General features: G+C 37.5%; 1 protein-coding gene across 2 annotated transcripts in view; it reads right to left on the minus strand.

Annotated features, from left to right (window-relative positions):
• Positions 1–16842, minus strand: part of CFAP53 (cilia and flagella associated protein 53) — a 46718-nt gene that overhangs the window by 26850 nt on the left and 3026 nt on the right. For both annotated transcript variants that reach the window (XM_032470417.1, XM_006177899.2), the window contains exons 2-7: positions 15708–15937; positions 15029–15202; positions 12097–12400; positions 8883–9101; positions 1640–1856; positions 319–421 (exon numbers count right to left, since the gene is read on the minus strand). In XM_032470417.1, the coding sequence (XP_032326308.1) occupies positions 319–421; positions 1640–1856; positions 8883–9101; positions 12097–12400; positions 15029–15202; positions 15708–15937 (1247 nt within the window). The remainder of the gene's footprint in view (positions 1–318; positions 422–1639; positions 1857–8882; positions 9102–12096; positions 12401–15028; positions 15203–15707; positions 15938–16842) is intronic.

The raw sequence follows: 16842 nt of genomic DNA on the forward strand, positions 1-16842 counted from the left end.
TTTTTAAAGATCTAGACATATCATTATAATTCAGAGTTGGTGCCTATTTTATTAAAAATGTTTCTAGTTTAATTTTTTAAGATGTTTGTCTAATTTAACACCTAATGTATATAATCAGAATGTACACAATGGCAATAGAATTTAATTTTACCAAGATGGTTGGTGCTTATTTTTATATGAAATTTTATAAACTGAATTGAGCTTTTAGGACAAATGTAAAATAATATCAGTGATACATGAATTAAGGCACATTTTCCTCTATGCTAAAAGTCTCCCCTTTTTAGGTAGTTAGTAATGATGAAGAGAACAAAATCATACCGTGCAAAATTCTCCCTCTCTTCATGATTTAGCTCTTTAAGACCTTCATTTATGCGTTCCTGTTCCATAGCACGTTCCTCCTGTTCTTTTGCTTTTCGTTGCACTAAAAAAGACAAAAGCAATTTTTGCTAAATGACCTTTTTCAGAAAAGCACTTGCTGACATCTTTCTGGATATTGATGCAGTATTGTCTTTAGAAAGGCAGAGCTTAGAATCACTGGCCTGGATCTTAGCTCAATAAGGTAGAAGCAGTCATTCTCCATTGAGGAAAGAATAGGGTTTAGGTTCATATGTGCTGCAATCTACAGAGATTTTCTGTTCATCTTAACCTTAACCTTAACCTTAAGAAGGTCCTAATTTGTAAGGGGAAATAACATGCATAATAAAAATACTGGAAGGAAATACACAAAGTTGTGAATAGTAGCTATTCCTGGGTGGTGGAATTATGGTTGATTTGTTTCCTTGTTTATAAATGGTTCCAAATACTTAAATTTTCCATGTTTTCTCAATATATTCTAAAACATTTATCACGAGTGAATACAGAAATCTTTTTAGCTTATAAGCTTTCTTTTCATTTCTTAAAACTCTATTTAATACTGGCTTAATTTTGAACTGCCATTATAATTCCTGGATTGGAAAATTAATCAGTGGAACCAAGATGAGCCTTCTCTTGCAAAGACAACTAGTGTGAAGTCCAATGGTACCCCACTAGTAAACAACTACTTTCTTCTGTGACCAAGCACTGTCTGAAGCTGAGGGAATACAAAGGTGTGCCAAGATAGAGATGTGATTAAGCAATGGTGAGAACCCCAGAAAGAAGATTTATTATGAACAGAGGAACACAGAGGGCTTCTCAAGGAATGAGACATTTGAGCTGGCCTTGAAGGATGTTCAAAATTTTCAAGATCAAAAGCATCATAGGGAGAGAAAACTACCCAAGCAAAGGTATGCAGGTATGGAAGTATGGAGATACCAACAGAAAGAAAAGAAGGGCAGATAAAAAAGAGGAGGGGGAGATGTGTGTCTGTGCCCCAACTTCTCACCCTCCTATATAATCACTAAAGCACCCAGACCATTCAAAGGACATCACACGGTGCCTTTAACCTTGAAAACATCTCCATGACTACACAGAATCTTCTGGAATATAAAACTCTTCATGTTTAGACTTCAAGTATTCAATCAGGTAAATTCTGCAAAGCAGATATCATGCTTTACTCCTTTTTAGACTCATAGTATTTCACACATAACACCTATTAAATAAATATTTTGGTTGCTACTTAAATTGAATTAAGGCCCAACTATAATTAGAATTCATTCCTTACACTTTTCTTGAACTTGAAGTTTTCTTGTACACATGACCTCATTCACAAGTTGTTTTCTTGCTTCCTTTTCAAGTCTCAGCATCTTGTCCTTCTCAGCAAACTTCCTTTCCTTCTCTTCATCTAATTTTCTGTCCAGTTCTTTCTCCTGAGCTTTTTCTTCCTCATGCCGCTGTGCCAAATACTGATGATATATCTTTTGTTCTCTTATCATATCTTCCTACATAACATAAAAATTACATAATGTTGATAAAAGTTTAGGTGGGATGACATTGAGGATTGGTTTTGAAATAATCTTTTAGAGCTACAATTCCAACCTTTTAGAAATACATACTGGAACATTACAGATGAAATATTAGGTCTAGGGTTTACTTCAAAATATTCAAGGTGGTGGGGAATGGGTGGGAGGGATAGATGAAATAAAAATGGCTATTGGTTGATGGTTGTTGAAGCTAGGTAATGGACACATGGGGGTTCATTGTATCATTCTTTGTATCTGTTTGAAATGTTTTATAACACATTTTTGAATAGTTCAAATAGTAATAATTCAAAGTGTTTCTCAAAGAAGTTTCCAAATAGTTTTCAATTATACAACTTTATTTTCATTTAATTTAAGTAGGTGAAATATTAACCTGACAAACAAAGTAAGTGACTATTACTATTACAGCACTGTCTCTGACTGGAAGATGAGCTACCTGATACTTTATGACAGCGAATCTCAATCTTAGCTAAACTTTGGAATCACCTGGGGAACTTTAAAAAGTACTAAGGGCCAAGGATGTCCCCTCTCAGCAATCCTTTTCAAATTATCCTCAAAGTCCTAGCATATGCAATAAAACAAGAAAAGGAAACAAAAGGTATACTGATTGGGAAGAAAGAAATAAAACTGTCTTTGTTCACAGATAACATGGTTGTCTATCTAGAAAATCTGAAAGAATCAATAAAAAACTGCAGGAGCTAATCAGCAGTTAAATCAAGGTTGCAAGGTTAATATACAAAAGTCAATTGTTTTCCTATATATTAGCAGTGAACAAGTAGTATTTGAAATTAAAAACACAATACCATTTACATTAGCACCCCAAAAATGAAATACATAGGTATAAATATAATGAAAAATGTACAAGATCTACATGAGGAAAAGTACAAAACTGATGAAAAAAGTCAAAAAAGAACTAAATAAATAGATATTACATGTTCATGGATATGACGACAGTATTGTCAGGATGTCAGTTCTTCCCAACTTGATCTATAGATTCAATGTAATCTTAATTAAAATTCCAATGAGTTAGTTTGTGGAAATTGACAAACTGATTCTAAAGTTTATATGAACAAGCAGAAGACCCAGATTGGCCAACTCAATATTTAAGGACAAGAACAAAATCAGAGGACTGACCCTACCCAACTTTAAGACTTATGGTAAAGCTACAGTAATCGAGATAGTATGGAATTGGTGAAAGAAAAATCAATAAATCAACAGAAAAGAACACAAAGCCCACAAATAGACTCACGTAAATATAGTCAACTCATCTTTGACAAGGAAGCAAAGGCTATACAATGGAGTTAAAGACTTTCTTCAAAAAATAGTTGCAGAAAACTGGACACCCACATGCAAACAAAACAAAACAAAACAAAAGATGTAGACCTTACACTTTTACAAAAATTAACTCAAAATGGACCAAAGACCTAAATGTAAAATATAAAACTATAAAACTCCTGGAAGATAACAAAGGAAAAAATCTAGATGACCTTGGGTCTTATAAGCTTTTAGATAAAACACCAAAGGCACAAGCCATGAAAGAAAGAATTGATAAGCTGAATCTCATTAAAATTTTAAAAATTTGCTCTGTGAAAGCTCCTATCAAGAGAATGAAAGACAAGTCAAAGACTGGAAGAAAATATTTGCCAAAAACTTATCTAATAAAGGACTGTTACCTAAAATGTACAAATAACTCTTAAAATTCTGGAAACATACTGTCCACCAAGACTGAATCAAGAAGAATCTGAACACTTGAACAATCCGATCACTAGAAAGGAAATAGAAATAGCAATTAAGAACCTCCCTACAAATAAAAGTCCAGGACCGGATGGCTTCACCGGAGAATTCTACCAAACATACAAAGAAGAACTCATACCAGTCCTTCTCAAACTCTTCCAGACAACTGAAAAGGAGGGAATACTCCCAAACTCATTCTATGAAGCCACCATCATCACCCTGATACCAAAACCAGGCAAAGACACTACAAAAAAAGAGAATTATAGGCCAATATCACTGATGAATATAGACGCCAAAATCCTCACCAAAATTTTAGCAAATAGAATCCAACAACACATAAAAAAGATTATACATCATGACTAGGTGGGGTTCATCCCAGGGACACAAGGCCAGTTCAACATACGCAAATCAATCAATGTAATTACATCACATCAACAAGAGAAAGGACAAAAACCACATGATCATCTCAATCGATGCAGAAAAAGCATTTGATAAAATTCAACACCCATTTATGATAAAAACTCTCGCCAAAGTGGGTATAGAGGGAACATATCTCAACATAATAAAAGCTATATATGACAAACCTACAGCCGGCATAGTACTCAACGGTGAAAAACTCAAAAGCTTCCCACTAAAATCTGGGACAAGACAAGGATGCCCACTATCACCACTCCTATTCAACATAGTCCTGGAAGTCCTAGCCACAGCAGTCAGGCAAGAGAAAGAAATAAAAGGGATCCAAATGGGAAAAGAAGAGGTAAAAGTGTCATTATATGCTGACGACATGTTACTATATATAGAAAACCCTAAAAGGTCCACACAAAAGCTACTAGAGCTGATTGAAGAATTCAGCATGGTAGCAGGTTACAAAATTAACGTTCAAAAGTCAGTTGCATTTCTTTACACTAACGATAAATCAATAGAAGAAGAAAGTAAAGAAACAATCCCCTTTAAAATAGCACCCAAAGTAATAAAATATCTGGGAATAAATCTAACCAAGGAGATGAAAGAATTATACACAGAAAACTATAAACCATTGATGAAGGAAATTAAAGAAGACTTTAAAAAATGGAAAGATATTCCATGCTCTTGGATTGGAAGAATCAATATAGTTAAAATGGTCACACTGCCCAAGGCAATCTACAGATTTAATGCAATCCCTATCCAATTACCCAGGACATATTTCACAGAACTAGAAAAAATCATAATAAAATTTATATGGAACCATCAAAGTCCTAGAATTGCCAAAGCATTACTGAAGAGAAAGAAAGAGGCTGGAGGAATAACTCTCCCAGACTTCAGACAATACTATAGAGCTACAGTCATCAAGACAGCATGGTATTGGTACCAAAACAGACATATAGACCAATGGAACAGAATAGAGAGCCCAGAAATGAACCCACAAACTTTTGGTCAACTCATCTTTGACAAAGGAGGCAAGAATATACAATGGAATAAAGACAGTCTCTTCAGCAAATGGTGTTGGGAAAACTGGACAGCAGCATGTAAAACAATGAAGCTAGAACACTCCCTTACACCATATACAAAAATCAACTCAAAATGGATTAAAGACTTAAACATAAGACAAGATACAATAAACCTCCTAGAGGAAAACATAGGCAAAACATTATCTGACATACATTTCAAAAATTTTCTCCTAGAAGAAATAAAAGCAAGAATAAACAAATGGGACCTAATGAAACTTACAAGCTTCTGCACAGCAAAGGAAACCAGAAGTAAAACAAGAAGAAAACCTACGGAATGGGAGAAAATTTTTGCAAGTGAAACCGACAAAGGCTTGATCTCCAGAATATATAAGCAGCTCATACAACTCAATAAGATAAAAATAAACAACCCAATCCAAAAATGGGCAGAAGACCTAAACAAGCAATTCTCCAAGGAAGACATACAAATGATCAAAAAGCACATGAAAAAATGCTCAATATTTTATCACTAATTATCAGAGAAATGCAAATCAAAACTACAATGAGGTATCACCTCACACCAGTCAGAATGGCCATCATTCAAAAATCCACAAATGACAAATGCTGGAGAGGCTGTGGAGAAAGGGGAACCCTCCTACACTGCTGGTGGGAATGCAGTTTGGTGCAGCCACTATGGAAAACAGTGTGGAGATTCCTCAAAAGACTAGGAATAGACTTACCATATGACCCAGGAATCCCACTCCTGGGCTTGTATCCAGAAGGAAATCTACTTCAGGATGACACCTGCACCCCAATGTTCATAGCAGCACTATTTACAATAGCCAAAACATGGAAACAGCCTAAATGTCCATCAACAGGTGACTGGATAAAGAAGGTGTGGTATATTTATACAATGGAATACTACTCAGCCATAAAAACCGACAACATAATGCCATTTGCAGCAACATGGATGCTCCTGGAGAATGTCATTCTAAGTGAAGTAAGCCAGAAAGAGAAAGAAAAATACCATATGAGATCGCTCATAGGTGGAATCTAAAAAACAAAAACAAAAACAAAAACAAACAAACAAACAAAAACAAAGCATAAATACAGGACAGAAATAGACTCATAGACAGAGAATACAGACTTATGGTTGCCAGGGGGGTGGAGGGTGGTAAGGGATGGACTGGGATTTCAAAATTGTAGAATAGATAAACAAGATTACACTGTATAGCACAGGGAAATATACACAAAATGTTATGATAACTCACAGAGAAAAAAATGTGACAATGAATGTGTGTATGTCCATGAATGACTGAAAAATTGTGCTGAACACTGGAATTTGACACAACATTGTAAAATGATTATAAATCAATAAAAAATGTTAAAAAAAAAAAAAGAACTCTTAAAATTCAACAATAAGAAAACAAAAAACTCAAAAAATGAGCCAAATATCTTAACAGGTATCTCACCAAAAATATGTAGATGGCAAATAAGCATATGAAAAGATGCTTGTGATGTTGTGATTTATAGGAAGAAATATGTATTTGGTCATCATCCCCATATGGGGCACAGAGTGCCTAAAACCCTTAGAACTTCCTAAGAGAGCACCAAAGTTCTCGTTACATTAATGAGTGACTTTTGGACCACACCTAAGGTTGGGGGCTGGTTGCCAGGAGAACCAATTAGATTAGAGGGTTGGAACTTTCAATCTCACTTCCCTGATCTCTGGGGGAGGAGAAAGGGGTTGGAGGCTAGATCAACTGCCAGTGGCCAGTGACTTAATCAATCATGTCTATATAATGAAGCCTACATACAAATCCCAAAAAGAGAGTTCAGAAAGCTTCAGGTTTGGGAACCAGAATGTTTCCACCATGCCAGGCCCCAAACTCCATGAGGACATAAGTTTCTTTGTTCAGGACCTCGTCCTATATGTCTCTTCATCTGGTATTTATCTGTATCCTTTAATATCCTTTGTAATAAACTGGCAATCTAGTGAGTAAACTGGTTTCCTGAGCTCTGTGAGCCACTCTAGCCAATTAATCAAACTCAAGGAGGGGGTCATGGGAACCTCTGATTCATAGCCAGTCTGTTAGGTAACTACATGGATTTGTAAATGGCATCCTGAGTTGGAGAGGGGTCACTGGAACTTCCAGTTTGTAGCCAGCTGGTCAGAAGCAGAGGTAACAGCCTGGGCTTGCGACTGGCATCTGAAGTGGAGGGCAGTCTTAGAGGACTGAGCCCTTTACCTGTGGAATCTATGCTATCTTTGGTAGACAGTGCCAGGATTGAATTGAATTGTAGGATGCCCAGCTGGTGTGCTAAGCATTGCTTGGTGATGTGGTGGGTAACTCCCACTCCACACACTGGAATTGGGTTCAGAACCCTTAATGCTCCATATCACATGACAACAGGGAAGTCAAAATTAAAACAACAATGAGATACCACTACACACCCATTAGAATGGCTGAAATCCAGAACACTGACAACACCAAATACCGACAAGGAGGCTGAGCAACAGGAACGCTCATTCACTGCTGGTGGGAATGCAAAATGGTATAGACACTCTGGAAGACAGTCTGGCAGTTCTTACAAAACTACACATCCTCTTACCATGTGATACAGCAATCACACTCCATGATATTTACCAAAACTTGAAAACTATGTCCACATAAAAACCTGTACAAGATTGTATATAGCAACTTTATTCATAATCATCAAAACTTGGAAGCAACTAAGGATGTCCTTCAGAAGGTGAATGGATAGATACACTGTGGTAAATCCACACAACAGAATATATTCAGTGCTAAAAGGAAATGAGCTATCAAGGCATGAAAAATAAGGAGAGAACTTAAATGTGTATTAGTTAGCGAAAGAAGCCAATCTGAAAAGGCTACATACTATGTAATTCCAATGATATAACATTCTGGAAAAGGCAATATGGAGACAGTAAAAGTATCAGTGGTTTCCAGGGGTGTGGGGTGGAAGGAGAGATGAACAGGGGGAGCACAGCGGATTTTTAGGCCAGGGAAATTACTCTGTATGATCATCTCATGGTAGATACACAACATTGTATGTTTGTCAAGACCTATATAGATCTACAACACTGAAGAGTGAACCCTGATGTAAACTATGGACTCTGGGTGATAATGATGTTTCAATGCATATTCGTCGATTGCAACAGATGTACCACTTTGATGGGGGATGTTGAGAATGGGGAAAGCTAGGGCAGGGGGTAAATGGGAAATTTCTGTACTTCTGCTCAATTTTGCTATGAACCTAACTGCTCTAAAAAATAAAGTCAATCAAAACAAAACAAAACAAATCATAGTACCTGTAGGAAAAGCACTATACCCTAAAAAGTTCAATACAAATTTCAGAGGAACAGCTAAATAAATAATGGAATGATTTTTCTCTACTCTCTATTGTTCAAAGTCCAACTTGAACACCACTTTCTCAGTGATGTCTCACTCAGCTTGCAGACACACTTAGTCACTCCACTTCCTGCGATCTCGTCTGCTTTCATGGTACTAACATCGCGTTATAGAATGGGAGTTCTCAAAATTTACTGAGCACCAGAATCATCTAGAGGAGCATGTTAAAACACAGGTTTCTTCCCCTGCGAAGATCTGGATTTAGAGATTCTGATTCTGGAGCCTATGAATGTCTATTTCTAACATCCCCAGATGGTGCTGACGCTGCTGGTTCATGGGCCACACTTACGGTAGCACTGCTGTGGTTTATTCTGCATGTGGCTGGCTCCCATAAGACTGACAGCTCAGCAAGGAACCTTGTCTAGCACACAGTAGGCACTGAATAAACATCTTACTCTTTTTTGCTTCTTTTTATCAGCCTCTTCCTGTAAGTTTTGGAGGGAGATTTGGGTGAGCTTCATGTTCAAATCCTGCTCTTCTCTGTATTCCTCCTGAATATGCTCCATCTTCTCTTGGATGGCTTTTTGCAAAGCAGCCCTAATTTCCTGTTTTGTCTTCTGTTTCTTCAGCTTATCCTGTTCATTCTCAAGTTTCACCTGTGCTTTGTCATTTTCCTGAGGCAGAACAATAATGAAGATAATGCATCAGTACAGTTGGACAAAACAAAGAAGTGGGTGCATTTCATTCAAGAGGTCAGGATAAAGGGTTTCTTGGAAACACACACTCCTGGATTTAAAGGGACTGAGAAATAAAACTTGCCTTTCATTGCTGAATCAGCAATATGGTTTTGAGAAATTGCTGTGTGTGTGGTTATAAAGTAATAAATAGCTTTGGAGTTCAAAATGCAGAAAAGTATAAAGATAAAATCACCTTTAATCCTAGTACCCATACACCCACTACCATTCTCAACATTTTGGTGTACTGGCCACTGGCCTTCCAGAACTTAGTCTTCTATGCACATCTGCATATCTAGATTCAGATATATTATTAAGCAGCAATAAGAGTCAAAAAAGCTTAAACATAAAATCCTCTCTCTCTGTCCACTTGGACCTCCTCCTTCCCCCTTTAGTGTACAATATGCATCTTCATTTTACATTAACCAGGCCTCCCCAAAGATGGGAATGCCTACTAGACTGCAAAGACCAATTTTTTTTCCTTTCTTCTGATGCCAGCAATGTAACTTCTTAGAAGACCAGTATTCTTTCCAGACTCTGTAAGGGATCATGGTGACTTACTGCTTGCTAGACTATGTATCTTTGGGGAACTTTATGTAAAATGTCAGTGTGTCATTTTTTAAAATTTATTCTTATATGATTGTTCATAATATTTTCATTATTTAGCTTTTTTACTTTGAGGCTCACAAGGAGTTTTTTGAGGGGGTGTAATTAGGTTTATTTATTTGTTTATGTATTTTTTAACAGATGCACTGGGGGTTGAACCCAGGACCTCATGCATGTTAAGCACATACTCTACCATTGAGCTATATTCCTGCCACTGTCAGCGTGTCATTTTGACGCATGATCCTTTGGCTTGAAAATGTGTATGACTGTGCCTTTGATTACTCACAGGTAGAACAATTCTCAGAGCTTCTGAGAGTCTGTAGCCCATATATAAATAATCCTTAGTTTGGCTTGAATTAAATTCTCTTTTTCTTCTTAACCTGATTGTTAATTGAATTTTCAGTTGACAGAGGTTATAACTATAAAGGAGTAGCTGGGCTTCTTTGAATGACAGAACAGCTCTGTATCCTGATTTTGGTAGTGGTTAGTTACATAAATCTATACATGTGGTGAAATTTCATAAACCTATACCCCTTCCTCCAAAGAATGCATGTAAAAACTGACGAAATCCAAAGAAGTTTTTTAGGTTAGTTAAATAAGGAAGTAACTTTAGTTGAAAGTGTTGTACCAATATTAATTCCTGGTTTTTCTAAGTCTCTCTTCTATATAAAATGTTTGGTTATGTAATGGTACACAGAAACTCTCTAATATTTTTGGCAACTTCTTGTTAGTCTAGAGTTATTCCCCCCCCCAAAAAATTTAAAGGAAAGTAGAAATAGACATAGCTAGGTGTGTTATAATAAAAAATAAATACTTTGTCTTTGTCTCTGGGCCGTGGCACATAGCTCCTAAAACCCTTGAAATCACCAAAGTGATAAGATTATTTTTTGTAGCCTAATAAGATGACCAGTGACTGGAGCCCTTAGATAGCTTCAAGATGGGAGCTGGTAACTAGAAAGACCAAACCATGTGATCAGATGGTTGGAACTTTTAGCTCCACCCCTTGACCTCCAGGGAGGGAAGAGGGGCCAGAGATTGAGTTCAAACACCAACATCAATGATTTGATCAATCGTGCCCATGTGATAAAATCTCCATAAAACCCCCAAATAACAAGGTCCAGAGAGCTTCTGGGCGGGCAAACACATGAAGGTGGTGGGAGCATGGGGTGCCCAGAGAGGGCGTGGGAGCTCTGTGTGCCACACCCCATACCTTCCTCTCTGCATCCCTTCCATTTGACCATCCCTGAGTTGTGTCCCTTACAATAAGTTGGCAATATTAATAAAGCACTTTCCTAAGTTCTATGAGTTATTTTAGTGAATTATTGAAACTGAGGGGGTGTCATGAGAACCTTGGACTTTGTAGCCAAGTGGGACAGAAGTGTGGGCAACCTAGGGACCCACTACTTGTAATTGACTTCTGAAGTGAGGGCTGTCTTCTGGGATGGAGCCCTTCAACCTGTGGAGCCTGACAGTATCAGAACTGAATCAAACTGTAGGATACCTAATCAGTGTCTGCAGAGTATCAGAGAACTGTTTGGTGTGAGAGAAAAACTCCACACATCTGGTGTCAGAAGTGTGGCAAATAAAAATGGCTCACTGGGTATCTAACACCAGAGGAGGGGGTATATATAAGGCAGTTTGGGGGCGACCATTTTGATTTTCTTAGAGAACTTCTAACTAAACTCTTCAAAATAAAACAGTCTTAAACCCAGAGAAGACTTCTGGGGCTCTGCATATACCTTACCTTTGATGTTTCTTATGGTTTCAAATTTCAATACCTGGCATTTCCCCGGAGAATGTTACCTTTTCCCTAAATTTGGTGATATTAAAGTATCAGTTGTTCAAAGTTTTATATACATAAAAAATTGCTACTTTTTCGATTGCTTTCACACATTTCCAGTGACACCTCTAATTCCTATGTACTAGGGACAGTTACCTTGTAGGAACAAAGTAGCTGGAGGCGTCACTGTAGCTGTTGTATAGCACTTGACACAGGATTTGGAAATTGTCAATTAACCATATCAAAGAGTGGGGGGATGCTGCCAAACTGCCACTAGCCCTCGATGACAATGCCAACGATTATCCCATTTCATCCTCACAACATCCTATTTTGCAGATGAAGAAACTGAGTCACGGCAGTGAAGTAACTTGCCCTATACAATGAGTTGGCACTGTCAGCTGGACCTTGAAATCCAAGGCTTCTGACCTTGGTCTGTTGCCCTGTGAACCAGCTTTAGCCATCAAGCAAACTCTACAGAAACAGGCCTGTGGACTGTGCGTTACACCCACTGAGCTGACCGTACTATCACAAGCATTTCTAAAGACCCACCACAAGGCGCGCCTCCTCCTCCTTCAGCCGCTGTGCTGCCTGCCTTCGTGCCTGAATGCTGGTGATCTGGGCACTCAGCCCCAGGCGTGTGCTCTCCACCAGCTCTTTCTGTCTTCTGGCCTCTTCGGCTTCTCGCTTCTCTTTGGCCAGCCGGTCTTCCTCCCAGAGCTTTGAGAACATCTGCTCTTCCACCAACTTTTGCCTTTTCAGCTCCTCATTAAATGCTATCTGTGCTTTCCGCTCCTCGCACACCGTCTTCTGATTGATACAAAACAACTTAACACGGAGCTCCTCGCAGTGTTCCCTGAAAGGACAGTTTAAAAAAGACACTCAGCCTTTCATAAGGCATTGCTCTATTTAGGCACAAGCCTGCAGAGTCAGACACTGAAGTAAGAAAGTTAAAGACCTGGATGTAGGCCATCTGAGCCGGGGAAACCCACGAGGGAGCAGTAGGGAGGCAGGCACCATAGTGCCACAGACAGAATACAGGCACTGGAGTCAAGCAGAGCAGGTCTGAATCCTGGTTTTGACACTTTCTGTGTGACTTTGGATCAAAAACTCCATCTATTTGAGCCTGTTCCCATATCTGTAAAAGAACTGTCTTTTCAGATTCTGGTAAGGATCAGAGATAAATACCTGATAGATAATAGAAACTCAGTAAATGGTAGCTACTATTATTACTTGAGAGGAATAGAAGAGGGACGGGTCTCTGCAACATTATAAATAAACTAAGGCTTTAGTAGGGAGAGACCCTGCGTGTATATCCAAGAAAAGATCCAAGGACAGAGTCAGCATATCATGGTGAAGTTTCCCCACTGCCTCTGGATTCCTGGCAGGGCACATGTCCACTGAAGGGGTTTCTGCCACAGTTGAGAAAACAGCCCTACTGTTGCCTTTTCACACTCAGGCTTATGTTATCATTCAAGAAGAAATGCTATTTCAATAAGTATTTAGACCTCATCCTTTCTTCCAGCCTTAGTAATTTAAATTTCTTCAAATGTTTTTCATTGAGCCCATATTAAATTTAAGAGTTGTGATATTCAACACTGACTGTAGAATTAGAATTATTTAGTGATATGTTCAAAATCCCACTCTCCCCTTCCTCCCTCTCCCTCTCCCAGACCTGATTTGTTAAATCAGAATATCAGGGGATAGGACCTATGCACATTTTTTCAGATCTCCTCAGGTGGTTCTGACATATAGTCAAGTTTGAGAACCTCTGATGGAAGGCAACGTTTTATAAACATCAAGTCTTCCTGGTTTCTAAATCAAATTCTGCATCAAGAAGCTAAAATTTGAATGAAGCTGGAGGAATAACCCTCCCAGACCTCAGACACTACTACAGAGCTATGGTAATCAAAACAGCATGGTATTGGCATAAAAACAGACATATGGATCAATGGACCAAAATAGAGAGCCCAGAAATAAATCCACAGACCTATGATCAATTAATCTTCAACAAAGGAGGCAATAGACAATGGAGAAAAGACAGTCTCTTCAGCAAGTGGTGTTGGGAAAACTGGATAACAGCAAGTACATCAATGAACTTAGAACACTCCCTCACCCCATACACAAAAATAAACTCAAATGGCTTAAAGACTTAAATATAAGACAAGATATGATAAATCTCCTAGAAGAAAATACAGACAAAACATTCTCTGACAAAAATCTTAGCAATGTTCTCCTAGGGAAGTCTACCCAGGCAATTAGGAATAAGAGCAAAAGTAAACAAATGGGACCTAATTACACTCATAAGCTTTTGCACAGCAAAGGAAACCATAAGCAAAACAAAACAACAACCTACGGAATGGGAGAGAATATTTGCAAAAGACAATTTTTTTTTGATATGACACTAAAAGTAAAGGCAACAAAAGCAAAAACAAACAGGTGGGACTACATCCAATTAAAAAGCTTCTGCACAGCAAAGGAAACAACAACATAAAGAGGTGACCTACAGAATGGGAGGGAATATTTTCAAACCATACATCTGTTAAAGGATTGATATCTAAAATATATAAGAAACTCATATAATGCAATAGCAAAACATACACACACACACAAACTAAAAAATGAGCAAAGGTCCTGAATAGACATTTTTCCAAGACATACAAATGGACAAAAAGTACATGAAAAGGTACACAACATCACTAATCACCACAAAAATGGAAATCAAAACCACAATGAGATATCATATCACACCTGTTAGGATGGTTATTATAAAAAAAAAAGATGACAAGTGTTGGCAAGAATGTAGACAAAAGGACACCTCTGTACATTGTTGGTGGGAACATAAACTGGTATAGCCATTGTGAAAAACAGTGCGGAGATTCCTCAAAAAATTAAAATTAGAACTACCATATGGAAACAAACTAAGTGTCCATTGATGTATGAATGGATAAAGAAGGTGTGTATATATACAATGGAATATTATTCAGCATAAAAAGAAGAAAATCCTGCCATTTGAGACAACATGGATGAACCTGGAGGACATTATAATAAGTGAAATAAGCCAGAGAAAGACACATACTGTATAATCTTACTTAAATGTGGAATCTAAAAAAAAAAGAACATACAGAAACAGTAATATGCTGGTTCCCAGGGGCTACGAGGTGGGAGAATTTGGAAGATATTGGCCAAAGGATATAAACTTTCAGTTATAAGATGAATGAATAAGTTCCAGGGATCTAAAGTATTATATAGTCACTATAGGTAAATTTGTTGAGAGCAAATTTTATGCATTCTCACCACAAAACAAACAAAACCCCTCAGTGCCTGCATTATTCAATGATAAATATATAATTACCAAGACTTAGAGGTACAACTATTGTGTATACTCTCTTAAGGTGACAATTTACTGCAAATTAGCTTTCCTAAGTCATATTAAACATATCAACTTCAGATTCTGTGTGGTGTGTTTTTCTGACATCATTACCTGAATTGCTGGTCTAACTTTTCAGCCACAAAATCCTGTCTCTCTTTTTCTTTCTTCTCTCTTAATAATCTGGTTTTATCTCTCATTCTATCCTTTTTCTCCTCAATTGTTTCTCCTTTCATTTGCATTTCAGTCAAATACTCATTTTCTTCTGATGCTAAAAGTTCACGTAACCTAAGTTCACAAAACAAAAGGACAACAACAAAAAGAAATTAAAACTGTCATGCCACATGTACCATTTCACTAATTGACTTTTATTTTGTTAAATTCAATTTCAGAAGTACCTGTTAATCATGAATTTTGCAAGAAGGAAAAGATCACTTTAGTATTCCATAAAGTAAGATCAGTTGCCATTTAAAGCAATAAAGAGACTGATCTGGGCCATGTTTTATTTGATCACATACAGATGAGATACGTAATGTGTATTTTCAACAAAAAAAGCAAAATGATTAGATTTTAATTAAAATAACAAAATAGGAAATGATATAGTCTTTTGCTTTCTATCATAGGCTACCACAAGTGAAAATATAAACAAACCATAGCTACCGATTTGGTAGGAATATAAATAGCTTGGCCATGATCCTCACTATAAAAATTCATTTGATTTTTCATTGGCCAGTCTCAAACTGTGGGTTTAGGAATGTTTCACAGCCTGGGTCAGCAGGTTTGTAAGCCTTACTTATTTCGTCTCTCTTCAGTGTTGATGATAAACCCTTGCATGGCATCCTTGATTCTTGCTTTCACAAGACTGTCCACAAACTTGCGGTCACTGTGCTGGTCCCACTCAGCTTTCAAGCGATCCCGCTCATTTGACTTAATGGAAGCCAAAATAGCATGATGTTTCTGATGGCTGTGTCGGATTATTTCCAGATGTTGCTCAGCCCCTTGGCCTTTGGGAGGCTTGGCTCTCTGAAAACAAATAGCAACTATCACTTATGACAGACCCAAAATCAACTGCATTTTTTTCAATCAATTATGACCTCCACCAATACTCATATTAAATATAACTTGGTATATAAAACTAGTACATCCTGCTACAACTGCAAACAACTTGAGAGCCTCAGGTGTAACTTGTTTGATTCTCTGAGCCTATAGTTAAGATGTCATCAAATCAGTCTCAAATATTTCTCAAATGCCATTTGAGTAAAAGTTCATGGAATGATGAAGTTAAGAATTTGAATGGGACTCCAGGGATTATTATCTAGTCAAACCAGAGACATTAAGTTACCTGCCCAAGGCGCTTCAGATAGTTACAGCAGACTTAGATGGAACAAGAATTGGGGGTCTTCTATTCCTGACCTTGATCTGGCCACCCACTATCCCACACCATTTCTCAGAAACTGTTTTGCAACAGTTACCACCATCAAAATTCTTTCGATTAAAAGAGACTACTATCTAAGTATATAGGATTTGTATAATGAGTTGTGACAACAAAAAAACCTTTACTAAGAAGGAAGTAAGGAAGATAGGGAGGGAGAGAGAGAAAGAAGGAAAATAAAAGAAAAAAGGGGGAGAAAAGAAAAACTAGTGGTAGAACTTGATTCCTATTTCTATTGTGCCCAGAAGTTTACTTCAAGAGCTGTTCTCCTGACATTTGGGGGTAACTTGGATTTCTGCAAATATGTTCATTTTACACAAACTTCCACCAAAAAGTTGGAAATGCATACACCATGGTGAATACATATTGATATATTTAATGAAATCACATAGACTATTACCTGTTTCATTTCTTTATTCTTAGCATTGCACATGCTACCAGTATCAGATTCTCAGTAGGCATGAATGAGTGAATGAGAAAGATGAATAAATGGAAC

Source organism: Camelus ferus, chromosome 30, assembly GCF_009834535.1.
Source record: "Camelus ferus isolate YT-003-E chromosome 30, BCGSAC_Cfer_1.0, whole genome shotgun sequence".
NCBI classification, from domain to species: Eukaryota; Metazoa; Chordata; class Mammalia; order Artiodactyla; family Camelidae; genus Camelus; species Camelus ferus.